The sequence below is a fragment of the Carassius auratus genome, chromosome 47, assembly GCF_003368295.1.
Source record: "Carassius auratus strain Wakin chromosome 47, ASM336829v1, whole genome shotgun sequence".
NCBI classification, from domain to species: Eukaryota; Metazoa; Chordata; class Actinopteri; order Cypriniformes; family Cyprinidae; genus Carassius; species Carassius auratus.
This window is the reverse complement of record NC_039289.1, coordinates 2,432,734-2,460,233: the sequence shown is the minus strand read 5'-3', so window position 1 is coordinate 2,460,233 and position 27,500 is coordinate 2,432,734. Positions and strand designations below refer to the sequence as shown.

The 27,500-nt window shown below is 33.3% G+C and overlaps 2 protein-coding genes across 3 annotated transcripts in view; one reads left to right on the top strand and one right to left on the bottom strand.

Annotated features, from left to right (window-relative positions):
* LOC113064776 (transmembrane protein 163-like) overlaps positions 1-5,147 on the top strand; it is a 24,240-nt gene extending 19,093 nt beyond the window's left edge. The window contains exons 6-8 of the mRNA XM_026235691.1: positions 567-678; positions 2,984-3,125; positions 4,788-5,147. Of these exons, the coding sequence (XP_026091476.1) occupies positions 567-678; positions 2,984-3,125; positions 4,788-4,848 (315 nt within the window). The 3' untranslated portion in view covers positions 4,849-5,147. The remainder of the gene's footprint in view (positions 1-566; positions 679-2,983; positions 3,126-4,787) is intronic.
* A 3,911-nt stretch (positions 5,148-9,058) lies between these two features.
* The window catches only part of mgat5 (alpha-1,6-mannosylglycoprotein 6-beta-N-acetylglucosaminyltransferase), a 55,427-nt gene continuing 36,985 nt past the window's right edge, over positions 9,059-27,500 (bottom strand). For both annotated transcript variants that reach the window (XM_026235689.1, XM_026235688.1), the window contains 10 exons: positions 26,264-26,433; positions 26,048-26,182; positions 24,755-24,888; positions 19,058-19,191; positions 14,945-15,094; positions 12,413-12,559; positions 12,202-12,318; positions 12,022-12,096; positions 11,682-11,839; positions 9,059-10,758 (listed from right to left, as the gene is read on the bottom strand). In XM_026235689.1, coding sequence (XP_026091474.1) covers positions 10,560-10,758; positions 11,682-11,839; positions 12,022-12,096; positions 12,202-12,318; positions 12,413-12,559; positions 14,945-15,094; positions 19,058-19,191; positions 24,755-24,888; positions 26,048-26,182; positions 26,264-26,433 — 1,419 coding nt within the window. In that variant the 3' untranslated portion in view covers positions 9,059-10,559. The remainder of the gene's footprint in view (positions 10,759-11,681; positions 11,840-12,021; positions 12,097-12,201; positions 12,319-12,412; positions 12,560-14,944; positions 15,095-19,057; positions 19,192-24,754; positions 24,889-26,047; positions 26,183-26,263; positions 26,434-27,500) is intronic.

The window sequence follows — 27,500 nt, the reverse complement described above, 5'->3', positions numbered from 1 at the left end:
TATGCTAGTATTCTATTCTGAATAGAGCCCAAAACTTTGGCTACGTTTGGAATATTAGCATACAACTACATAAAGCACAGAATGTACTAACAGTAGTATGCTAGATTATTGTCAAAATATGAATTACTGTGCATGTTTACTTCAAGTATGCAGTGTGCAATTTATTCATAAGTGATATCAAAGTATGTTCAGAATACAGTACTAGCATGCAGCAGAAGTGTTTCAATTAGTAGCATACATCATTAAGTGCATGTTTCGCTTAATGATGTCATGTGACAACAATTTAGTATGCTACAGTTAGAAATGTACAGTACATGCTACATTGTCAATAAACCTCATTACCTGGTTTGTTTACTTCATACTACTACAATATTTGAAATGTTTACAGTTTTAAAAACAAAGCACAGTATACAGTATATACTAAACAGAGTTTGCTGATCTGTTCTGAACACTCCCTTGATTCCCATCTTCAGTATGAACTGCTGTTGAATAAAACCGTGCAGTTGACTGCTATGAACGTCACGGTGTGCTCAGTATGATAGCGTCTCTCTGTTTCTCTTCTCCAGGATGACTTCCTGTACAGCGTCTCAGTTATCAGTGGGGTGGTGTGCGCTCTCCTGTCCGTCTGTAAGTTCATGCTGGGGAAAGTCCTCACCAGCAGGGTTCTCATCACCGACGGTACGTTTCCCAGAAACCCACCGGGTTACTGTGGTGATATGCCACCCTGCTTTATTATTCACAGTGCCATGCAACGTGTCTAGTCTGATTTCATCTTAGCTCCTCCCATTTTGACTTCCGACCAAATGGAAGCAGCAGGATTCCACACCTGAACTATATTTGGCTTAATAAACCAATTCCATCAAATCCCAAAAAGAATACTACTCTAAAACATTAACGCTTATGACGTTACAATCACATTACAGATGTTAAGTCGGTTACAAAAATGGACACACCCACTGTTGTTCCAATCCGTTTCCTTTCGTGAAACATGAGATGTTTAGCAGAATGTGCATTTTTTCCATATACTGAAAGATGGAAAGATGGTCAAGCTCCAAAAATGAGAAAAACTATGTTTTTATGGCTTCAGAGGACTTAAAATACAAGTCAAGTTTAGTAGAGGCTACTTTTATGGTGGTTTTATGGCATTTTCATTTGTTAATTTAAAAGAAACGTGAAAATACTAGAAACGAAAAGGCAACGGACAAGTAGATAGACAGATGAGCAGATGGAGAGCACAGAGACAGACATACATATACATAATTTATATATATATATATATATATATATATATATATATATATATATATATAGAGAGAGAGAGAGAGAGAGAGAGAGAAACAAATCCGAACAGATGGACATGTACACAAAAAAAAAAAAAAAAATCTTGTTTAAAAAGTTTAATAAAGTAAAAAATTAAGCTAATGAACGTTTAATTAGAAGTTTAGCAAAAAAGTTAAATAAAATGTAAAAAAAAATTAAATACATTACTGAGTTAATCAGGTACTACAAAGAAACCGCAAGTAGAATTAAACATGAAATTCTATTTAGAAAATGTATATATTTTCTTGTAAAACGCACTCTTTATTTAATCTTTATTTACACACTTCAACTTTCAATGTGGCAAACAGTGCACTCTATTTTGACATGTGTGACTTCAATTCATTAAATCACACACCAACACACAGTCTGACAGTAATCGCTAATGTCAACCAGCAAGCGTTTCAGTAGCACAAACACACACCCATCGTGAATGAGTGAATCGCACGCCAGCTAAACCTTGTGTGTGACATTCACCAGCTGTCCTACTACTACTACTACTGCACCAGCTTTTACTGATCATCTCAAAATACAATGATTTAAAGAGGTTTAATTAGTTAGCTTTGGTAAAAAGAAAAGTTAAAAAAGAGAAGCAAAAAAAAAAAAAAGATAAAAATGTGTTTCATTTTCATTTAGTAAGTTTAGCTATAAAAAATAAAATAAAAATCTTTTTGTAGTTTTATGTTTAATTATTTTAGCTAAAAACAGTTTTACATTTTAGCAAAAAGAGAATGTTTTTGATGGCTAATGTTTAACTGGCAAGTTATATTTAAAAAAAGTTAAAGTTTAACTAAAAATCTCAGCTGTACGACTTTCTTTTTTTCTGTGGAACACAAGTACAATGTTAAAAATTATTGTAATTTTAACTGTAACATTTTGTAAAAACGCTACAGAAAAAAATAACTGTTAAAAGGTTAACAGTAAGTTCCTGTACTATATATCGGGAAAAACAGTAAAAGATCTAACCAGACATTTCATGTAATTTTACAGTAAATTGCTGTTAGTCTTACAGCTTTTAGAAGTAAAAAAGAACAAATCAATGTATAATTTACAGTCAAAAACCGTAAACTGAAATTCCCAGAATTCACTGCGTGACACTCCACTTTTGAAAGTATTTTGTTTAAATAATCATGTTTTTAATAGTTTTTGTTATGAGTTATGTAAATTTGGGCTTTGTTACATCATCTGTTGTTTAATGATATTAATACGTTTATTGCATTATTTAAATATCATGTGTGTTACCATGATGGTGTTTTGTGTTTGCATGAATGACTCTGTGCATCTTCTTTAAATTAATATATCATTTTGCTTCTGTGAAGCTACATGTGATGAGCTTTGATTCTTCATGTGGCTTTCTCTTTTACCACCTGCATTATTATGGTGGCTGTCAGTATGTTAAAGGCACAAAACAGATTTTAAGAGTGTGTGTTGTTGAATTTACTGGTCTACATTCAAATTTTCTTGTTTGTAAATTACAGCTTTATACTGTAAAAAAAAGTACTGTATACGACTGTAAATGTGTTTACAATTTTTCAGTATTTTTTTACAAAATCATTTTGTAAAAACGGAAAAAAATTTTTTATAGTGTAGACATTTAGCAGAATGTTCACGTTGCTCTTTCCACCATTTTTTTTTTTTTTACATGTATGTAATTGTTCATTTGCAGGTTTTAACTCTCTAGTTGGCGCCGTCATGGGATTCTCGATCCTGATCAGCGCCGAGGTGTTCAAACACGAACCTAGCGTCTGGTACCTGGACGGGACTATCGGGGTTCTGATCGGACTGATCATTCTCGCCTACGGAGTCAAGTAAGAGTCCAAAACCAATTCAAATTTGGAAAACATGAAGGTGCACTAAGTTAACCAAGTCAGTTTGAAGTGTAAAAGCAAAAAAACGTTACTTTAAAAGAGTTTATAAAATAACAAATATTAAATAAACCAAGGCTAAAACAATAGACTCTTAAAATCAAACAAAAAAAATTACATAAACAACAAATTTACTAAAACTTCAAATGAACACAGAAATATTCTAATTCAAAATATTAACAAAAACTATAATGGTGCTAAAATAGCACACAGACTTAAATAACGACAGAAAGTACTTTGTTTATTAAACAGCTTTGTGCTACGCTAAGATCTTTAACAAACAGTCGTTTAATAATGTCGTATACTCTTGAGGGATTTCAGGCATGACTCTGTTTGTCTTTGGTGCAACTGTAAATATGCTTCAGCCCTCTGAAAGGGACGCTAATGATGTAGAGTTTTGTTGGTTAAATAGCTCATATCATTTCAAGTAATTATTATAATAACACTACCCTAGAGACTGTAATTAGAGCTTGACTCAATGTAATAGAAATGTAACATGCACATACATCGAAGATTCAGGGATTCATATGAGAAGTCAGAGTCATCTGGAAGATTTCCCACTGCTAATCGAACGCTGAATGACTCGACAGAACTGAAGCTGGAATGTAAATCTTTAAGCTGCAAACACCACCAGCTGTGACTCTTTCCCAAAAGCACACAGTGTTTGTTAAGCAGAGGTCGTTTAGTTTGAAGTGACAGGCTTCGTCCTTCAGAGGTTAGAGTTTAGCCTTGTTATCGTACCGTACTATGCCAGTAGTTTATTTATTAGTTATTGTACCTTGTAAAAAATTAGGCCTAGATTTGAGGTTTATGTCTTTAAATTGCATGTAAAAATTTCCATACATTTGGATTACTCCGATTTAATATAAACTCCATTTTTTCCACAATTACTAGATTTATGCTCGAAGCAAGTTGAATAAATGCATTTTAAAACTAATACTGTAGATGCAAATAGATAGCTTTTTTTTCTTATTCTCACTGGTTTGATTGAGAAATATTTATCACACCGAGTTTATTGGTTTATGATAAAACTGTATTATTCAAATGGATGTACATTTTTACATGCAGTTCAAATGCATACATTTTATTTTGCATACATTTTCATATTTCCTAAATATGTGTGTGTGTGTGTGTGTGTGTGTGTGTGTGAGAGAAGGGAAAAATTCCACAACAGAAAAGCCAAACATATGTAAGAAAATGAACTATAGATCAAAACCATATAAAGTTCAATTTTATTACTTTACTATATTTCAGTTACCATTTATTCATATTTCAAATAATAAACATGTTTTTACTGGTTTTGGTTCTACTCGATTATAATAATCCTTAAAATCGAATAGGTGTTGAAATAACTTTTCTATAGATAATAGTTTTTTTTTTTTTTTATATGTGAAAATATTTTAGATAAACTTTGTTAAAACATTTTAATAGTCTACGAGACGTTTAATATATGCATATTTTATATAGCCACATAAGCACTAATCACTTGGTCATGGCCAAGCTAGTTTAACTAGCTTTTACAAATTTGAGCTAGTTGAAAAAAATAAATACAAATTCTTGCCTGATGTGAAAATGAGTGAACTCACACTTCTCTTTCTCCGTCAGGTTGTTGAAGGACATGGTGCCCCGTGTCAGGCAGACGAGACATTACGAGCGCTTCGAGTAGCGATTCTGATTCTGGACGACCCAACACACACAGACACACTCCTGTGGAGATTCTCCTGAGAGGAAAACACACACACACACACACTTTACCTGCCTCAGGGCAAACACAGCCACTAATTCCCCCTGTAAATATGGATCTGAAAGGGAATAACTCAAAATTAAATGTATAAAATGTGTATTATCATATCGTTTGAAATGGCAAATAGCCATGGGGCTGAAACAAGACAGATCTCAGAATGTATATCATCTGATATAGAAAACCCAGCTTCATTGCATTGAGTTATATGTGTGTGTATATACATTCATTCATGTGTGTGTATATATATATATATATATATATATATATATATATATATATATATATATATATATATATATATATATATATATATATATATATATATGCATGTATGTATATATAAGTGTTTATGGGTATCTGTAAAATGGAGGAGAGACCTTTTTGGGTATGATTTCTGTAGGTTATTACAAATATACTCAACATCCAAATCAACTCAAACGTCCAGATTAAGAGAGAAGAGGTTTATCAGGTAAATTTAACACAGATTGTCATTTTGGTCTAGTTTGTCTCGTTTAAGTTTCTATTTATTTTAGTAGTTATTTAGTAAAGTTTGTTGCATCTGTAAAATGTTCACATGAAATAGACTAAAATTACACAAGAATTCATTAGTTGTCTAACATTCGATTTCTTATTATAGAAATTCCAATTCAATTTCACGGTGGAAAAGCCAAAAAACTTCATATAAAATCGAGTAGAGGTCTCACTGAAAGTGTACAAATTGAAGTTATGCCAAAATAAACGCAAGGGGTGCTGAAACTACATTTTTGTAGATAATAAAATGACTCGGAGTTGTTTTCTTCACAGAGACCTTATAAAACTTTAATTTGTGTCTTTTAATCCTTGTTAAACGTGCCATTGTATCATCAACATGAACTTAAAAGCATAATATTCAACAAACAGGGCATTTTCACATCTAATACTATTGTAACTTATTAAAAACATAATACATGACGAAACTTTCTGTACTTAAAGCCTACAAACGAATTGCTAGAAACCGCTTCGTTTGCTAGACCTCGCGTAGTTTCATCTTTCGCACTCCATTGAAACGGTAAAACTCTGTGAAGTTCATTTGTTATAGCTTGTTCCAGCCTTGTATATAGCTTTTGGTGAAACTTGTACTTGTATTAAATGGCACACAAAAGTTACTCACACAGTAACGAAGCCTTAAAACTTGACCCTTCATGATGTGAAGTTATATGTTCTGAAGTATTACTTAGACTGTTGTAATTTTGACATGAAATTTGGCTTTTTTAAATGTCTATCTAGTTTCTGAGCATTTTATGTAGCAAATATATTATAGCTCCGTGAAGCAGATGAACGTAACAGTGACATTGCAGACGGTCCAATCGCGTATGTGCTATTCAGTGGCAGTTCATAGTTCATTTGTCGGTGGAAAGCAACATTTGTGCTTTTGGAGAAGTGTATGACTTATGCTGTTTTTTTTTTTTCAGGTGTGTGGTTGGGTTCACTGCTGTTCTTTACTGACATGTTAAATACTTTGAGCCCCCGTCAGAGGGACTACACATAAGCACACGGCCCTGCAAATGAGTCTTTCTTTGCACGGTTGCTGAAACCACATGTAGACGTGTGATTAGGACTTTAGGATTAGGAAAAGTTCGGCCAAAAATATCTGAGCAGTCACTCACCCGCAGTCCAACCAAGATATGTTTAGCATTACATCACTTGTTCACCAATGGATGCTCTGCAGTGAATGGGTGCCGTCACCTCACAATAATCCACAAATAATCCAGCAGTCAATTTAAGAGTCACTTCTGGCCAAAACCCATAACGTTTAACTCATAAACCATTAATTAAAAATACATTTAAAAAGTGTCTTTTCCGCCAAAATATTTAGTTTAGAACTTTTTTGAACGGTTTCGGTTTGTAAACAGTGCAGATTTCTCTCTTGATTCAGACAAACTGTAGAAAGCAATATTTTGGATAGAGGACGTGTATTTTAGCCTGTATCAACAGTTTGAGGTTTAAAACGTCTTAATACAAACACACAGCTTTTCACTTCACAAGACATTAAATGATGGACTGGAGTTGTGGATTATTGTGATGTTTTTCATCAGCAGTTTGGACTCTCATTCTGACGGCACCCATTCACTGCAGAGGGATCCATTGGGGACCATTTGATGGAATGCTATATTTCTCCAAATCTGTGTTTTGATGAAGGAACAAAATCATCTATATCTTGGTTTGCCTGAGGGCGAGTACATTTTCAGGAAATTCTCAGGTTTTGGTTAACGATTCCTTTAAAACCAAAGCCCAAAAATAATGGGATTGGGGCCATTATTTGGTTAAAAACTGAATTTGCACCATTGCTCCAAGAACAAATGCTGACAAAAGCCGATGTAAATTCACGTGGAGCTGAATGTCAAGTGATACATGAATGTATATAAAACTGTGTTGCTGTGGAGTACACATGTATATTTACACAGAAATGTCTGTTGCACAGAAAAAAAGTTTATTTGAAAAATAAAGATATATCCTACCGATTCCTCATAATGAATGAAAAACTTTTTTTTTTTCAATTAATGTCCATCTTAAAATCCATCATAACGAATGTAAATCCCCTCCAAAACACAAGAACAATTTAAAAACAAACCTCGGGTTGAACAGTTTACAAATGATGTGTGAATGCATTTCAATTTAAAACATAACAAAAGCAATTATTATTAACAGCAACGTAAACCAGAACAATTGTAAAAAATTTAAAATAATAATTGGTTCCATGATTGGGGTTTCATTCCAAATTTTTCCCAACAGCAGTAGTTAGTAGGTAAAAATTACTCACCATGATTTTTATTAGACTAATATTTTAATAAAACATTTGACGGTCATTAATACGAACAGCTACAGCTAAGCCGTACGAAAACAAACGGTGGCATCCTTCATTCTGTAAACCAAATGTAGTGACTTTAGTCATCTAGACATATACGTGACCCTGGACTACAAAACCAGTCCCAAGTGAAATTTAGATGTATACATCATCTGAAAGCTGAATAAATAAGCTTTCCATTTACTGAATTTGTCCAAATGAATTTTTAGCAATGCATATTACCAATCAATATTGAACAGAAGGAAATTTCCAAAATATCTTCATAGAACATGATCTTTACTTAATATCCTAATGATTTTTGGCATAGAAGAAATATCTATAATTTAGTTTTTTTGGCTATTGCTACAAATATACCCAAGCGACTTAAGACTGATTTTATGCTCCAGGGTCACATATTAGTCTGATTGTGGGATTTTGCGTGTCAACAACCACTAAACGCTTGGCGAGACTATTTTGCGCTAAATGCCGAACAACTCTATTTCAGCTATTAAACTACTATTTCGGCTTTTAGCTGGCTAGCATTTGACCTCCAGTGCTTGCTATTTTGTAAGGAAAACAAACCAGACAGTTCTAGTAACCATCAGAAGGCACCTCATGAAACAAGATGAAACAATAGCTCGGCTGAAGACCATCTGTTTACATACAAACGTACAGATCTCGACAGAGCGGAAACGTAAAACTATCGTATAAGTTAAGAGTGGAAAACTAGAAGAGACCCATCTATATTTACAAATGTGCAAATGTGTACAGAAATCATACACTGGATAAAAACATCAAATGAGGATTTGCTGGCTTTTGAAATTACAATGTTTGTCCAGAGTTTTGACAATAAAGGAACTCATGATATGTTATGCTGTACTATTTCCATATTACATTCAGTAAAGTTTTACAGCAAAAACTTTACGTTTTAAATTTGTTTTTGTTAGTTTTTTTTATAGTAGTTAAGTTTTCAGTTTTTTTATTGAAACTTTGTAGTTAAAGAATTACAAATAATTTTATTAAAGGGATAAAATTCTGCTATCATTTACTAAACCTCAAGTTGTTCCAATCCTGTTTGAGTTTCCTTCTTTTGTTGAACACAAAAGATATTTTGAAGAATGTTTGTAACCAAACTCTTAACGGTAGCCAGTGACTTGCATAGTAAATAAAATACTATGGAAGTCAATGGGTACCGTCGATTGTTCAGTTACCAAAATTCTTCGAAATATCTTCTGTGTTCAACAAAAGAGAGAAACATACAGAAACAGATCCCTTTAAGTATTAACTTAATAATAAAAATAAATTTAGTTCTGCCGCATATATATATATATATATTTTTTAGTTTTTTCAGACAGTACTCTGGACAAGCATATGCACGTATACTTAAATTAGTCTGATAAATAATATTTCCCTCTATAAAGAAACTTCTCTTCTATAAATAGACACGTAGAAATCAACAGGCAGAGATAAAGGTCTGTATACAAAATAAATGTAAAAAACGTTATTGTACAGTGTTGTAATATCTGACAAATCTTCGCTATAGTGCAGTTTCATTCCAAAACTCTAAACAATTCTAATTTTGACATTTTACGATATTAAGCAGGCAAATTCAAAAATATCGCGCAAAATAAAATGAAATGAAACAAAGGCCAATCTGCGTTTTTAACACAAAATAAAGTAGTTCATCCTAGTAATGTACAATTAGTTTTTATACAGATATAGATTTCTTTTTTTATACAAATAAAGATAATTTTACAGAAATATCTATGATCGTATTGGTTTTTACTTTATACACATACAGATCATCTGAAAGCTGTGATATAATGTTCATTCAGGTAAACTGGGCAATATTTAGCAAATTTACGCGACAGCAAAGTACGTCCCAATTTAGTTGAATTCAGTCTAGTTTAACATTTAGTTTGGTCAGTTGGTTTGCGCCCTACTTCATACTGGCTGGTTTGCGACGTGTGGATTTCACTAAAACATCTCATCTGGCAGTTGACTAGTTAGTAGTACTGCGATATTTAACGTGGATCGTGACTAACACCGAAAATTCGCAGTGTTAGCATCTGCTGTTAATAAGTAAACTACCGTGCAGAAAAACAAAAGATTTCCTTGTGTTTACGTTTTAGCATCTGTTATTTACATGTGAACGCGTCATATCACGGAGCCAGTACACGGAAAGTCCAGTTACAGTGTAAAACTGGGGAAATTTCCCCAATAGCAAGTGCATTCGCACACTAATAAACACGCACTCAGTTTGAGTCCTCAAAATGGTCAAAAGATGATTTTCAGAGTCAGTCACCAGACTTGGTCCAATGATGAAAGTCACCTTAGCGAGAGAAGAAAAAAAACAAAAACAGTAGAATGAAGAACTGGGCTAATAAACGTCACATCAGTGTTTCCTCCATGCCAGCAGGGGGCAGTGTACAGTTCTGATTCCCTAGAATCCACTTCAAGTATGTCAGCCTGAAACTAGTTCAAGTTTGTGTGAAAAAAATAAAAATGAAATAAAATAAATTCCAGCAAAATAAATACTTTTTTTCCTCTTTCCATCATTCGTTTTTTTCGGCCAAGAGCCGAGAGCTGCCGCACTCCAGCTTTTCCATTTCTTTCTTTTTTTGAGTTTATGGGAATAAAACGAGAGTTGAATTCCTCTGAAATCTTTAATCGAATTTCCGCACATTACAACACTGGCTCTGTCAGTATTGCACTGTGTAATAGTCCGGTCCCGTCCAGTACAGCGGGTGACAAACCGCCGGGTTGGTCGTATGGGGTTGCTGAAGTGTGTGTGGTGCGTGTGTGTGTGTTATAAGCAGTCCTTGCACAGCGCCACCTGTCCTTTCATGTAGTCTCTGCAGGGACAGATGCGTGTGAGGGACTGATGGGCCCCGGCGCAGCTGAACAGTAGCAGGTCTGACTGGAACACACAATGCCCTTCCGATTCGCTGAAGGCGGGGACGACGATATCACTGCTGGACTCCACCGTCTTACACTCCACACCATACCTGCAGTGAAGAAACCAAAGAGGACATGACATGAGATCACCAAAAATCATGGTCATATATTTTATTATTATGTTATTTTACCATGGTATAATGATGTCTCAGACACACTGCCATGCATTAATTTATGGAAAATAACTTCTAATAAGTAATATGTAATTAAAATAAGCATAATTATAAAATGCAAATTAATATATTAAACATAAAATATATGTAAAATATTCAAGCTGTATTTATGAGGGAATTTTTTTTTTATATGGATCTAATAATATTTATATTCAAATATTAAATATCCTTGCAATTACAATATATACATTATAATTTATTAAATTACATAAAGAAAAAACTGAAAATGTACCTAATAAATTATATTAAATTTATAACTAAATACTGAAGTATTTATTCAATATTAATATTAACTTAATATTATACATTCATTTTATTATTTATTAATATATTATATAATTTAATATTATATGACACATTAAACCATATATATAAATACATTGTACTTATGGAAAATAAGGGAAAACTAAATTAATATGCATCTGATAAATATGTACATGCAAATATTAAAATATGCATAATTTTAATACATTATGAATATATATAAATTAAAATAATAAAACTTGAAACGCATGGTAAAATCTAAATATGCATAAATTGCAATAAAAAAATATGCATAAAGAAATTAATATTCTGCACAAGTAAAAAAAAAAAGAAGAAGTAAATTTCTGGGATGACATTAGTCAGTATCTTAATACAAAGTCAAAATCTGATGTAGATTCGAGGTAATTTAAGTCGAATCCCAGCACCCCTCAGCAGGAGCGAGTAAAAAGACTGAGAATCTGAACTCTACAGGAGAAATAAAGGGTCTGTGACATGCAGCGCTCTCTGCTGTCTGGATGAAGAACTGCAGTGTTTACCTGAACAGATCCTTGTCTTTATTGAGATGCTGGAAGAAAGAGGGTTCACAGATCAGCTGCTCTTCCTGACACACCTGCTTGCAGGATTTACCAGCCGGAGCCAGTTTGACCTGCATGGCGCTGAGAGGAGGCCACATCACCTGACCATGACAGAAATCCTGCACACACACACACACACACACACACACACACACACACGCAGGGGCGGTTCTTTACAGATCAAGCGTGCATTCTTTGCATGACAGGCACAGGTATGTCAGATCTGATTATAGTGTGTGAACAGCTGAAGTGGAACGAATCACACACACCTGAAATGTCCACAACACACAGTCAAAGTTACCTGGTTCTCGATGAAAGCGTTGACGCGCTGTAACATCCCCTCACAGGTGAACTCGTACGGGAGATACGGCTCGATCTGAAACAAAGCATCACACGTCACATGACACCGCTTAGAAGTGTGTATGTGGGGGATTCTAAGTGCATGTGGATCTGTGTGTGTGTGTGTGTACAGTATAAGTACCTTCTGACTGAGGATGGTTTTAATGGCGTTCTCCACCTCTGCTGGATCATCTATGTTGACGGTCCAGACATGCGGCCGCCCGATGTAAACCTCAGCATAAGGGTGCTGGGAGGTCAGCTGGGGTCAAAGGTCAAACACACATCAGAGACCGCCCTTTCTGACCACAATAGAACCTCAGCTCAATGATCATGAACGAACAGAACTGAAGTACCTCTCGGAGTGTGGGCTTGCCCTTGAAGAAATCGGTGTTTTTGCTGCTTTTAGGCGGGTCGAACCGCGGGTTGAGGAACGTGCAGCCATTGGCTATGGCCTCCAGAGGGGCGGGGCCCTCGTACGGGAAGGACAGTCCGACAAAAAGCTGCACAACAAACAAGAGATTCACAATCCCGTCATTTGATCCTTGTATGTATAACAAAACATTATTATATCAAATATTACGCTAATCACATCAACACAGAATTCACTATTAACATGCTAATTATTATTCCGAATAAAAGATGCATAGAGAGATGTCTTTTGTTGATTCCTAAAGTGGAAATGAGGGATTTCTGGGACATTTTAAACAAGCTCCCAAACAAACGGTGCATTGATGGAAAGCTGGCGGCTGACTCCCAGAGCCAAAGCAGATCTACCTGCACAGCTGCGCTCTCTACAAAACCAATCACAAGCTGACAATCGACACACACACACACACTGAGCTAGACCACTTGAACAAATGTTTCAATGTGGCTAGCAGAGGCCACAATCATGTGTTTGTGAAGTGTGCTGCTCGGGGTCACACAATGAGCTGGCTGTGTCCGGCTGGACAGATGACCACATGCTTACACACCGACCCACAGCGCACTGAGATTCACTAACCATTATATATATATATATATATATATATATATATATATATATATATATATATATATATATATACACAATTTATATTTTATACATTTAGTAGTCAATTTTATCCTAAGTGATTATGTATGCAAATGTAAATAATAACGTAAAATATGGCTATTAATATTAATAAAACAATGATTAATTTACATTTTATGCATGTAGCAAGTGCTTTTTTTTTTTTACAAGGCATCACTAATGTTGTTATTTTTAATAACATTATTATTAATGTCAATATTCATGTATAATAATGCTATTAATATTAATAAAACAATGATTAATTTACATTTAAGCAGATATTTTTAACCAAACAACTAACTAATATATATATAGAAAGATAGATAGATAGTGTGTGTAAATAATAACATAATAAAATAATAGATTTATAAACTATAATTATTATTATAAATACTAAAGTTATTAACACATTATTTTAATTATTGATAAAAAAATTATTTTATTATAAAATCAAATTATACATTTTATTTAGATTATATATATATATATATATATATATATATATATATATATAAAATTTGATTGTATAATCGCGTGCTCTCTCTCTCTCTCTCTCTATATATATATATATATATATAGTTAATATTAATGTATAATGTATGATATAGCTAATAATATTAACAAAACATGATAAATTTATATTTATTTTAAATGAAATTATATATTGTATTGAACTTTGATAATCAAAACGATTTATAAACTTATAACCCAACTATTAATCAAACATACACACATAGCTAGTTGAACAAAAACAACAACAATTACTTTGCATAAAAGTTTTAAACTTTCTGTGGCTGAACTTCTATTGTTGACCAACAGGGGGCAGCAGAGAGTTAGTGAAACGAGCAGGCTTCATGAAAAGTCAAGTCTTCTTCAGGAAGTGTGGCAGGAGCGCGTTCAGGCGAGTTTAGAGAACATTTGCATGATCACTCTCCCTGTACAGACATGGCCAAAAACCTTTGGCAGTGACACAAATGTTGTGTTTTGCAAAGTTTGCTGCTTCGGTATTTGTAGATTGTTTTTCAATGTTTCTATGGTATACTGAAAAGCATGTGACATGGTGCTCCATCATGCTGAAAAAAGCCAAACTGCTCATGGATCGTTGCTGAAGAAATCTCTTTCAGGAAGTTTTTATATCATTCTTTATTAATTTCTGGGGCATAATTATGGGAGTCTACTCCCTTGGTTGAAAAGCAACCTCACACATTGATGGTCTCAGGAAGCTTCACAGTTAGCACAAAACAAGACTCCTGTAGCGTTCACCTTTTCTTCTCCAAACAGTCAGAAGGGATCTTCACCACAGAAAATAACTTTGCACCAGTCTTTTTTTCTTTTAGCAATTATTTAAAGAGCATCTGATCACTCTACACAATAATCTAGAAACAATGTGAATGAACACCACAACAGCTTAAGCAGCGAACATCGCAAAACACAACAATTTACATCACTGCCGAAACCTTTTAGCCATGACTGTATGTAAACGAAGCGGCCTCGCTCTCGGGACTTTGCATGAAGTTTAAACAGCAGGGAAGGAGATAGTAAAGCTCAGAGTGAGTAAGAAGGCAGAGACGGAAGGAAATATAAGCTTGAGAGAAACAGCAGAACATCACGTCCTCTCTTGTGGGTGATGTTCATGCCACACACTGACCACAAAGTCAATGAACGTCATCGTGCAAGCGCAGGGCAGATTTCACACTTAGCTTTCAAGCATAGAGAAACGGCACAGACTTGTTACACTGATCTATAAACTCAAAACACACATGAGAAAGTCCTCATAAAGGACTGCACAGGCCATATTCAAGTGCTTCAGAAACAGAAGGAGTGTGTTGATTCAGACCTTGGTCTCCCGCAGGAGGAACTGGAGGTCGCGTCCGCTGAGGATGCCGTGGTTCTTCACGTAGGCCGGCAGGTGGACCGTACTCGTGCCGTGGACCGTGCCGTGCACTTCCATGTACGAATGAATGATGTCCAGGTATTTCTTTTTATCCTAAAACACAAAAACAGACACGTGCGTGTGAAAAATGAGTGACGCTGCTTGATGAATAAAATTAAAGTAGTTTTATTGTGGCTCTCGAAAAATTATTTTGCATTTCCGCTAATCAAGACCATGTGGGCGGGGCTAAATATTTAAAAACTCTGAATTCAATTATATTACAGGTAGTCTTTAGTATTCATAAAATATTTATATGTATTATATTTTATAATATAATATTTAGCAAATTTATAAAATATAAAGTGCATAATATTTTTTTTTTCACTAATAAAAGCAAGATCATGTTAGCGTGGATTCACATGAATTCACATTGATAATTATCTTTATTTAAAAGAGAAATACTTATAAAATTACAAATTATTTAATTTATTAAGAAACTGTTATATATTAAATTTATTAACCCTAATGAAAGTCAAATTATTCATAGAAAATATAATTAATAGTATAATGTTACTATTCATGTTAACAAAATAATTGAAACATTTTATTTTAGCTGATGTAAGCAAGAACATGTTGGTCCATGCATTTAGTTTTTATTATTCATAATCTTTATTTGAAAACAATTTACATTAAATATATAAAATAATGATTTATAATATTACGATCCATAAAACATTAATAATAATAATGCAAATATTGAAAATATTTTTATTGGTAAAAATTACAATTGTTTTGTTATTAATTATATAATCAAAATGAACCATAATAGTAACAACATTAATATATGAAATATGCTATAATATTGATATAAAATATTATATTGATATTATACTATAAAATATAGTAGTAATATTGCTATTCAGAGTAAAATAATTACAACAAACAATATTATTGATGCAAGCAATATTAATGGTAATATTGGATAATTTTGGGATATTTTTGTCTCAAGTTCTGAACCATATTGAGACATTCTGTCACCAGATTTGCGTGACTGGAGCCAAAAGTCCCCAGGAAGCAGAAAACACAAACAAAAAGGTGATTTTTTTTTTTTTTTTTGCCTCTCAATCTGAGCTAGTTTTAGAAGAGCAGAAGTGCAAAAGCAGACAGGAAGAGTCAGACAGGACTCTGGGGTAAAGCACAAGATGAAGAGGATAAAATGAAGCTTCTTCTTTACAAATGCTCAAAGAATACAAAGATGCATACTTCCTGTCGGAGGATGGAAACAGAAATAGAACCAGTCAGTGTGTGTGTGTGTGTGTGTGTGTGTGTGTGTCTCAGCAAGGTCACCAGAAAATGGTGAGAGTTACACTCAAATAAAATAAAATAAATGTTTTATACACATCCATACATGCATATATATATATTTATATATGCATGCATTACAAATAAAACAATAGGTAATTTTTAGGACTTTTTAATAACTGTTATACATGTATGTGTGGTAAATCATGTTTCTATAATATTTAAATATATTTTATTTGATATATTTTACTAGTAAAAATACATTTAAAAATGTTAAAAAAATAATTACAATCAAAATTGCATAAAAATGTAAATTTAAAAAAGATTAAGGGAAACAAGTAGAAGTCAAAAAACTACTACTTATTAATTACAAATTTGTTATTTAAAAAATAAATTAAGAACCAAATAATATTGTGTTGAGCAATTTGTGAACAATTTGATACAAATGTACAATAAGTATTTTCAAATACATTTTTTATAATAATGTTTAGTCTGGATTTATTCCGTCTTGTATTCTTATGTATGATACACATCTGTGAGTTATGGCATCTCAGATAGGTCAGAACACACACACACACACACACACACACACACACACACACACACACACACACACACACACACAGAATATCAATTATCTGCTCGTTTAATCATCAGTTAGTTCCTTGTTTTATGGGACATATGAGCTGAAAATGCCAACACAGCATGCAAACACTGTGTTTGTGTGAGACAGCAGCTACAAAGCGTAAAAATGTGCATTTTTTGGTGTTTAACCAAGCATGTTTCATTCCTGTGTGTGTGTGTGTGTGTGAATGTGTGTGTGTGTCTGTTTGTGTGCGAGAGAGAGTAAAACCAACCGCAGAAAAGCATCTGTGTTTGAGACCGAACATAAACACACAGAGATGCATTACATGTGAACTTGTAGCGCCAATAACACAATGTATGTGTGTGTGTGTAAAGAAACAGCCAAGACTTTATTTGCATTTCAAAAGCCTATACACATATCCTCTGATCTCTAGACGACACACACACACACACACACGCCCTGATTCAGGGTCTATGCTCAAGTTTGTTTCCATGGAAACCAGTACTTGAGAGGCTGTGCAATAGCAGGAGCCTTTCTGTTTCTCTCTATCGCTGGGTGAAGGATGGCATCAGTAAAATTGCATGAGGTTAAACGCGAATGCACTGCTCCTGGAATTGCATCCGTCTTTCGCAGCCTCTTTCTGACCCTAAAAAAATGTAACTGGACTTTTTTTGTTACTGTATCTTTAAGAGATGTAAATGAGCTCCATTGCGATTAGCTAACCTCTGCATACTAGCAAACGTAACTTCACAAAGGAAAAAAAAATCATAATATGACTTTTTCATCCTGCGATGTAGGAGTTAAAAAAAACAACACAAAAAACCTTTCCCTGAGATTAAATATGAATTGTCCATACTAGGACTATTATTGCCATGTTGTGCGCCAAGACTGAGCAAAGTTCCCTGAGGTTAATCAAGAATGCAATATCACTATAAAGGCATCTATATTCATATATTTCCTTTTTCTGACCGTTAGAACTAATTGGGCTGTTTTTATCAATGTATCTTTAAGATATGTAAATGAGCTCCTTTGCGATTAGTCATCCTCTGTGTGCTGTAAAATTTCACTTGCAAACTTTTGCGTCGAAGAGAGCAAGAAAGAAATACCATTATACTTAACATGACTCTTTTCATCCCGTGTGTGAAAAAAAAAAAATCACTAAAAGTTGCCGATTTTCACAAAAAACTGCCAATCTAAACGCATCTATTTTTCGCAAACCCTTTTGCTGAACCTTAGAATGAAACAAACAAACAAACAAACTTTTTTTTTGGTACTGTACCTTTAAGATATGTAAACTAGTTTTTTTGTGAATTGCGTACTGGAAAACTTCACGCAAACTTTCATTTTGTGTCAAAGACAACAATAATAACTTTATCCATGATATGACTCTTTTCAACCCAAGTCGTTTACCAAAAATACACAAACAGCCAGTTTAATTTTTAACGGTATGTTTTTTTGTTACTGTACCTTTAAGACATTTGAATGAGCTCTGTTGCGATTACAATTTTAACGGAAATTTTCATTTCAGAGAAAGCAAGACAATAATCAGTTGTCAATCATTTGGCTCTTTTCATCCCATGTAATTCGCCATAAATGCGCCCCCCCCCCCACCCTGAGGTTAAATGCAAACCTTAAAATGAAATGTTCTGTTATTGTTACTGTACCTTTAATATATGTAAATGAGCTCTTCTGCGATCTTCTAACCTTGACGTACTGGCGTACTTCATGTTAAAACGTTTGTTTCATAACCAAGAGAGCATGAAAAATTATGTTATTCATAACATGACTCCGTTCATCCAGTACTGTTCGCCAAAAACACGCAAACATTCACCGAAGGACTTTAGAGAAACCGATTGAGAATGATGTCCCTTCTGGGAAAAACGTGTGTGTTTAGATGTTCTGGAATGTGGACGAGTACAATGGGATTGGGTTTTCAGCTGCATCTCTCATCACTCGGGTCGTTTCGGATCCAGTTGGGCAACGAAACGTTCTCTGTAGGAACATCTTAGCGGCGGAACCGACTGTGACCTCGTGCTGGGGAAAGTTGAAGTCATCGCCGTTGAATTGAAAACACTTTTGTTGGCGCTCAAAGTTGGAAAACGTGGCAAAACAATCTAGCATATAAACACAGTGCAGTTTCACATGTAAAGAGCCAAGAAAAAGTTGGACGTAGTTTGAGCAGAACTGACCTTCCAGAAGTTGTCCACCTTGCCGTACACCAGCGACTGGTTTTGTCGTTTGATGTCGTCGATGTGTCTGACGTCGCTGGCGTTCAGGTGCTGCTCGACAACAAAGCCCAGGAAACTATTGTCTGGAGTGTGGGCTGCAGAGAAAACACAACAACCAATCAGACGAGGCCAGGGAGCTCCAGCCAATCAACATTAACATGACAGACCCACCATCAAGTTACATTGGTTTATATAAATAAAATCTAGTTTCTGTATGAAAAGCTATTTAAAAAACAATGTGGAAGAATATATATATATATATATATATATATATATATATATATATATATATATATATATATATATATATATATATATATATATATATATATATATATATATATATACACACATACACACACAAACTTCACACCCTCTTCTCACATAATACAAATTTAAACTCAAATAATATTTTATATGCATTAGTTAATTCATGTATATGCATTAGTTATGGTCATAATAATAAAATAAGACCGTCTGACTATATTATCTGTTGGGTTTTACAAGTATGTCTAATATATCAAGGAAAAACAAATAACTGTTTGCAAATATGAATTTAAATATATTAAAACAGCAAAAGATTTAAAATCACATACATTAAGACAAAAGTAAATTATATAATTAAGGCTGGTTTAAAAATAAAGATTTATAATTTTTTTAAATAAATGGCATGCTGGGGCCGGTCACATGTTTTAAAGGTAAATACATTTATATTTAATATATATTATTTTTAAAAAATTATAATTAATTGTATTAATTATTACGTTTAGTAAAGCAAACAATAAAAAGTGTTAGGTTGTGACATCACGTTTCAAATGTACATATAGTGCATCAAATTACAAATGTGTTGGTTGAAAAAAAATATATAGAAAGCTTGAAATAAAACAGGACCGTGCAAGATGTTTTGAATGGTACACATTTATAAAGTCTATTAAACTACAAGATTTTCTGGACGACAAAAAAGTTCTTAAAATAATTATATAAAATTCAATATATTTTTGTACATTTATCATTAACAGTTTTGGCAGTTTCATTAATTACTAGCTTTCATAATCAATTTAGTTTTTACATTTTAATAAAAAGTTTATAATAAAACATCTCAGGTTAGAAAAAGATGTCAATAAAAGTTCATGGTTAAATAATACGTTTGTCTATTTGTTTCTAAATTTTGATAAAAAACATTTCAATGGCAGGTTCCACTTTGACAACTTAACCATATTAATGTGACCACATTCTCCACCATTTATTAATCTTTTCTGAAGTTTTATTTAAGGCATGTTTCTATAAAATAAAATAAATAAATAAAATACACTATTAATCAAACAAAAAGTATAAAATACAAAAACAGATTTGTTTTTTGTTCCAAGTATTATTGCTTTTTAACCATGGGGAAATCTATGATCTAGCATGGCACATCAGGACTGGAGTTCCCGAGGGAAGATGATCGTTCGAATTAATTCTGTACGGGAAAAGATCCGTGTGGGGGTCCTTGTTGCCAAGCGAGGAGCTGTTACCATGAGAACAGTAGTCCAAGAGGTCACCAAGATAACGAAGCTTGGCAGAGATGCACCTGAATGCCATCTGTCCGAAAAATTCAATCCTCAGATTAAGATTTCTTATTTACACATCTGTGGTTTCAATTCCAATGAGAGTGTATGGAATGGAATTCAGAACCCAGGCAGACCATAATGCAATTTGCACAATTTAGCAGAAACAAAATATGGCATTTAAATGGAACACGGCCTCTTGGTCTCCTTCTCACTATAGATACTGTAAATCGCGCAAATATGCTTGTACGAGAACACACGTGCGCACATACACACTCACTGATGTCAATAACTATCGGTGTGAACAAAGACTCTTTTTGAAGTTTTTGCACCAATAAAAAGAGGAAGGATTGTGACAGAATTGCAAAAGACAGTCTAGACCTCACATACATGCACTATGTCGCCCTTCAGAAGAGCGTTTCGCAACACCACGCAGCAACAGCATGCAGGAATGCAGAGGAGACTAACTGCAGTTTGCAGGTGGTGTCACCAAGATGTGTTCAGTAATTAGCAGGAATGCGGGAGTTTGTGTGTGTGTGAGAGAGAGTTGTTATTAAACCTAGGAGTGGAAAAGAAAGAACCCTCACCACATTACACACACACACACACACACACACACACACAGAGAGAGAGAGACGTCTCCCATCACTGCAGCGGCTTTCATCTGCGATGGACATCTTATCCTGATGAGTTTCACACACTCATGTGCTTTGTTAAAGCGCGGATTAGTTTCTGAAGGACAAAGCTTCATTCTTACATGAAAACTGACGGATAAAATGATCTAATTTGTGTGAAAAGTGTGCTGGATTTAGAATTAGCAACAGATTAAACATCGACCCTTTCAAAAGAGGCCCTTCCCATCAAAAAATATATATTTTTAGGGCTGTGTATCGGCAAAAATCTGGTCATATGATACGTATCACGATACAGGGGTTGCGATACGATATATTGCGATACTTCAAGCAAGACGATATATTGGGGTATTTCTTATTTTAGGAATAGGATAATTATTTTAGATATAATTTTTGAAAACATTTCCTTTAGAACACACCACCATATGCAAACCTTAACAAAAAATAAATTTACATATCTATATAGATTTAAAAAAAGCTATATCGATACTGTCTAATATATATATATATATATATATATATATATATATATATATATATATATATATATATATATATATATATATATATATATATATATATATATATACACACGTATCAAAAGACCAGATTTTTGCAGATACACAGCCCTAATAATATCCATTTTATAGTTTCTACACCTCTAATTATTATAATATATAATGTATCCACACACATAATTAAATTCTGTATTGTTTACATTGTTGACATATGCACAAAATAGATTTTCTTGTAAAATATGTCTTCAAAATGACTTTTCACTTTTTCTTTTTCACTTCACTATTAAATTTGTTATGTACATATATTTATTATTATAATTGTTCTTAAAATGAATAATAAAACTTTAATAATATGTAAAAGACAAACAAATGCGTGTGTGTGTGTATATATACATTTATTTATTATACTATAATTGATGTATTTTTTTTTATCCATCCACTCACATACTATATTTACATGCATACATGCATGCATAGATACATACACACACACACACTTCAGTTGTCATTTTTTCATTCAGCATATGGCAAACTCGGTCCTCACAATTAATAATTTAACAGCATACCCACGAAAAACAGCCTGCGACAGAAGCTCTTCATTCCAGGAATGCTAAAGGAGAAGCGTTATGAAACGCGACACAGACCGACCCTTCCACTGACTTAAATTTTTCATCCTCTATGCATAAATACATTCATATTTTAAAACATTTTACAGATACTCCTCTCAGCAGCCAGGGGTGTTTTACTCCTGTTTAAGAAAGGTATCTGGGAAAAAAAGGTAATCTTAAAGAAAAAACTAACTTTTCTCTGTCTGTGTGTGGCGTACGGGAGGAAGTGGCATGCAAAAGACAGGAAGTTGGTTAGTTTGCATGACTATGAAGCCCTGTGTGTGTGTTTGTGTGGTTTCTCAGGCAAATGTTAGCAGCAAAAGTGAAGGCGAAATCTTCAACGAGTGTCTGTCGAACAGCCAAATGTGGTGTTTACGTGCGACCGAATGTGTACGTGACTCTTTCAGTTGCGGTTTCGCCCGATGCGGTTTCGGCCACAATGACGTCGTTTTTGCCTAGCAAACCCCAAAAAGCAGAACTAAATAAATCAAATAGAAACTGAATTATTCCGGTACTGTAATGCCGGACTGAAAGCGACGTCCTCCCTCGGTCTTGAGAGCGATTCGCTCATCTGATACGCGTGGGAAGCGTTATGAACAATAGCAGCTTCGGGACGGGCGGCACGGAGGACGCTCAACCATAAAGGAAACTGGGGCACGTCATTCTGGCCTGTCATACAGACAATATATGAGGTTTACAGAGAGCAGTGTGATGTTTATCAGCAGTGCAATGAGATACCGCAGTGCATTGTGGGATGCGTCAAGGGGAAGGCAGGATAAAGGCTTTTGACTGGCAGTGTTAAGAATGGACGGAGGGCATACACACACATGTGCTCGCATCTGATGCAATCGGCTGGTAATATTTGAAGCCCAATCTTTCTGAATGGCTGGATTTGGCGAGAGCGTCTGAATCGGTGGTTGAGAGATGAACAGGTAGCTTTGTGTTCGTCTGCCGTCGACGCTCATGTCCTCACAGATGCCTGCGGACACGTGGCGAGGTCAATTACACACACATCGGTCAACGATCAGTCTTCCAAAACAAGCTCCAGGAGATCAGATACACACCACACACACAATCAATATGTAGTTTCACTGCATGTCATGAAACCTGTCAAGAACATGTAGAACTCACTTTCTACTTTATAATCGCTAAAAACTATTAGATTACTATTATCATTTTTACATTCTAATCCAAAACAATGAAATACTATTTAAATTGTAAATTAAGTACAATAGTTTTACACTCTTTAAATTTATGTTGACTTTAATAAAATATATTTACATTTATAGATATTATTATTATTGATCTAGTAATTTTTTTTCAAGAATTACAAAGATTTGAGAAGTTAAACTGACGCATTATGCTAACGAGAATATGGTGGGAAAATCTGCTTCATTATAATGCAGAAAATGACAAATGGTATATTTATTTTCATGATAATTACCCATAAATTGTTTCTTCAAAAACTGTCACTGCCATAATGCAAAACAGTGATATATTAATGATATATTATATTTTAAAATATTTATGCAAGTTGTACTGTCTTCACTTTGTTAAAAAAAAAAAATTATATATATATATATATATATATATATATATATATATATATATATATATATACACATACATACATACATACATATATATATTATTTATTTATGAATTTAATATTTACAAAAACAAAAGTAAATTGTGAATGCATTATGATAATGAAAATGTGAAGGGGAATTGAGCTTAAGTATCATGAAAAATATGTAAAAAATGTTTTATACATTTTAAAAATTAAAATTGTAATTTTAAAGTTTAAAAAAAATTCAATATGAAAAAATTCAATATAAAAAAAATTATATATATATATATATATATATATATATATATATATATATATATATATATAAAACTTCTACATTTGGGTCTTTTTTCCATTTTCTTTTAGTAATTATTTTTAAAAATTAAAAAAGTAAAACATTAATTTCGAAAAAAGTGGTAATTTTGGTTTTAAAAATAATTTTTTTATAGTTAAAATTTTATAGTTTATTTTGTGACTTGACATTCGTGAGGAGTTTTGTGAGATTGAGCCGCTAAACTCAAAGGTTTGGGGTGAAAGTTATCTCTGCTCTCAAACAGGCTTAATCAGAAATAAGAGCAGTTCTGCTTGGAAAGCTGCGAGTTTATGAGAATGTCAAAGTCTGTTGGTAAACAAAAGAGCTATTCAGAGCCCGAGCCGATCGGAGACACCCCCCAAAACCCCCGGAACCCCGACACGGCCCGGATAAAGTTTCCATATCCAAAGCCTAAAACTGAAAGGTTAAAACACACACACACACACAAAGCCTCTCTCATGCAGACTTACGAAACATGGTGTTGAACTGCTGGGGGTTCAGGTTCCACTTGCCCCACGGAGTTTTGTGACCTTTCGACTGGGCGTAGTGGGCGTGGTTAAACTCGGGCTCCGTCCCAAACGAGTCTAAGACCCTCAGCATGCACCTACAACACAAGTTCAACACTTGAGTGGGGGAAAACAGTAGCAAAGTGCTGATGTCTAGAGAAAAAACTAATTTGTAATAATTAAAACTAGTATTATTATTATTATTATTATTATTATTATTATTGTGTATGTATTTGAGCGCACACACACAATGGAAAAATACACTTAACTACCTTTTTTTTTTAAAGAAGAATTACCAAAAAATTACATTATGCTAAGAATGATATAATAAAAATAATAATTATAAACTGTATTTTGGCTTTTTTTTTTTTCTGACGAGCAAAAATAAATTCTATGAAAACTTGACTTTTGGTAGAAAAAAATGTGGCACTTGTTTAAAAAAACTTTTGTATTTCTTTAAAGAATGACTTAAAAATACTATTGCACAATATTTCCTTATTTTAAGATTTACTTTTGAACCTTTCGTAAATAAAAACAAGTACTGTAATAAAATATTTTTCTTCTTTTTTTGTCGTGAAATAACCACTAATAGAAGAAAAAAAACAACAACAATAATAACTATTATTATGCATATTTTGGCATTTTTCGTGACAATTAAGCACATTTTTCTAAAGAAAACTTTACTTTTGTTTGAAAAATGTGGTACTTTTGAATTGATTTTTTTTTTTTATTAATTAAATAAAAAAAAAAATACTATAATACAACTTTTTCTTATTTTAATAATGAGTCTTTAGTTTTACTTAAGAATTGTTGTAGTTAAAAAAAAAAAAACTACTTAAAATGAAACAAAACTATATAAAAACACATCAAAAATTGCTTTTGGCCAGACAGGGAGGTTATAAAACTGCCTTCAAAAACAAGAAACCTTATTCAGATTTCTGTTCAAATTAGTGAACAACTCATTTATTTATTTAGTGTCTAAAGAATCTGTCTAAGGCAGCTTCTAACACTACAGAAAGTTATCCATTAGCAAACAAATGCGTTCGGTAACAGCTAACAGATCATATCGGGTCAGACGTCGCTCTTTCCTGGCTGGAATGAATCGATCTCGGCGTCTGAAGACATGAGATCAGGTTCAGACTCATTTGGAACGGCTCATGTGGTCAATAACGCTGAAGAAACGGTCTCAGGTGAAGGACACAGCCACCTACAGAAGAAACACTTCATACTGAAGCACAAAATGTGATGTGAACTTACTGATAATGGACCCAGGACGGGCCCAGCGTCTTCTTGAACTGAGCCAGACCCACGATGTCTATATAGATGAGCTCCACGACTTTATCACCCTTGGTGGGGCAGCTGGACTTGTTCCCCATGACCTTCTTCATGATCCTGGAGAGACAGAATTGAATGAAACTGACTTGAAGGGAACTGATGTGAGCGTTGAGGAGCGAGACGGAGTCAGACACTCACTCCTTGAGCTCGGCGAGCGACGCTGAGATGCGGATGTCGTGTCCCAGCAGATACAGCGTGGTGATCAGGTCACTCCACTGGACCAGCTCGCCCAGAGGACCTCCGCTGAACGCGTTCTCCGCGATCTTAAAACCAGACTCCTTCGTCAGGAGCCCCAGGTGCACCAGGATCTAACATCAGCACCAGAAACAAGAGAAAACATGGAGTATATTCATATTATCTTACACAGATATTATTTGATTCAAGACATACAGTATATCTGAATAAAACTATTGGGTTAAAATGTTATTTTAATAATTAACTAATACAAACTAAATGTAAAATATTGCGTATTATTATAATCATCACCCAAAACTGATGTTCAATGAAATAATCAATAGATATTTCTATATTAGATAGAGTTTTTTTTTATTAAATTATATCCCAATAAGGGTTTTTAATTAAATCATGTCATTACATTTTTATATAAGTAGTTTTAGAAAATATTTTAATCATTATATTAATTAATTATATTTCATTTTCTTGGATAACATTTGTTTCTTTAACAATAATGATGCTAAATTTAACGTGTCAAATTGACCGTCCATATTAAAACTAATCAAAATATCATTTCATACCTATAAAAGAAGAATATTTAAATGTTATGGTTAACTCATAAAAATAATATAAAAATACTAAATACAAATAATACTTAAAAAAATTATTACTGCTATTATTTATGTTTTTTTTAATTTATAAAAAAATATTTTAAATAAATAATTGAAATAAATATTTTCAATAATTTTTGGGGTATTTTGACATTAGCAACAGTAAAATAAATCATCTAAAATATTCTGATATTATATAAATAATGTTTAATATATACTACTATATATATATATATATATCTGTGTGTGTGTGTATGTGTGTGCTTATTGATCATTAAATCACAAATCAATATTTCTATAGTATAATAATAAAATTATATACTTTAAAATGTATTATTATTATTATTAATAATAATAATAATAATAATAATAATAATAATAATTATATAAATACAATTACTGTAAAAAAAAAACTGATATATGTGATTTATTAGAATAAATAATGCAAATTAAAAGATTGCATATTATTTTCTGTAATATTAATCGCAACATTTTCATTATTAAATGGATGTTCCTGATTAAAACCAAACAAAAAGTCTCATTCCATGAAATGCGACGGCTAATATTGGTCTAAAATGGCTCAAATAATT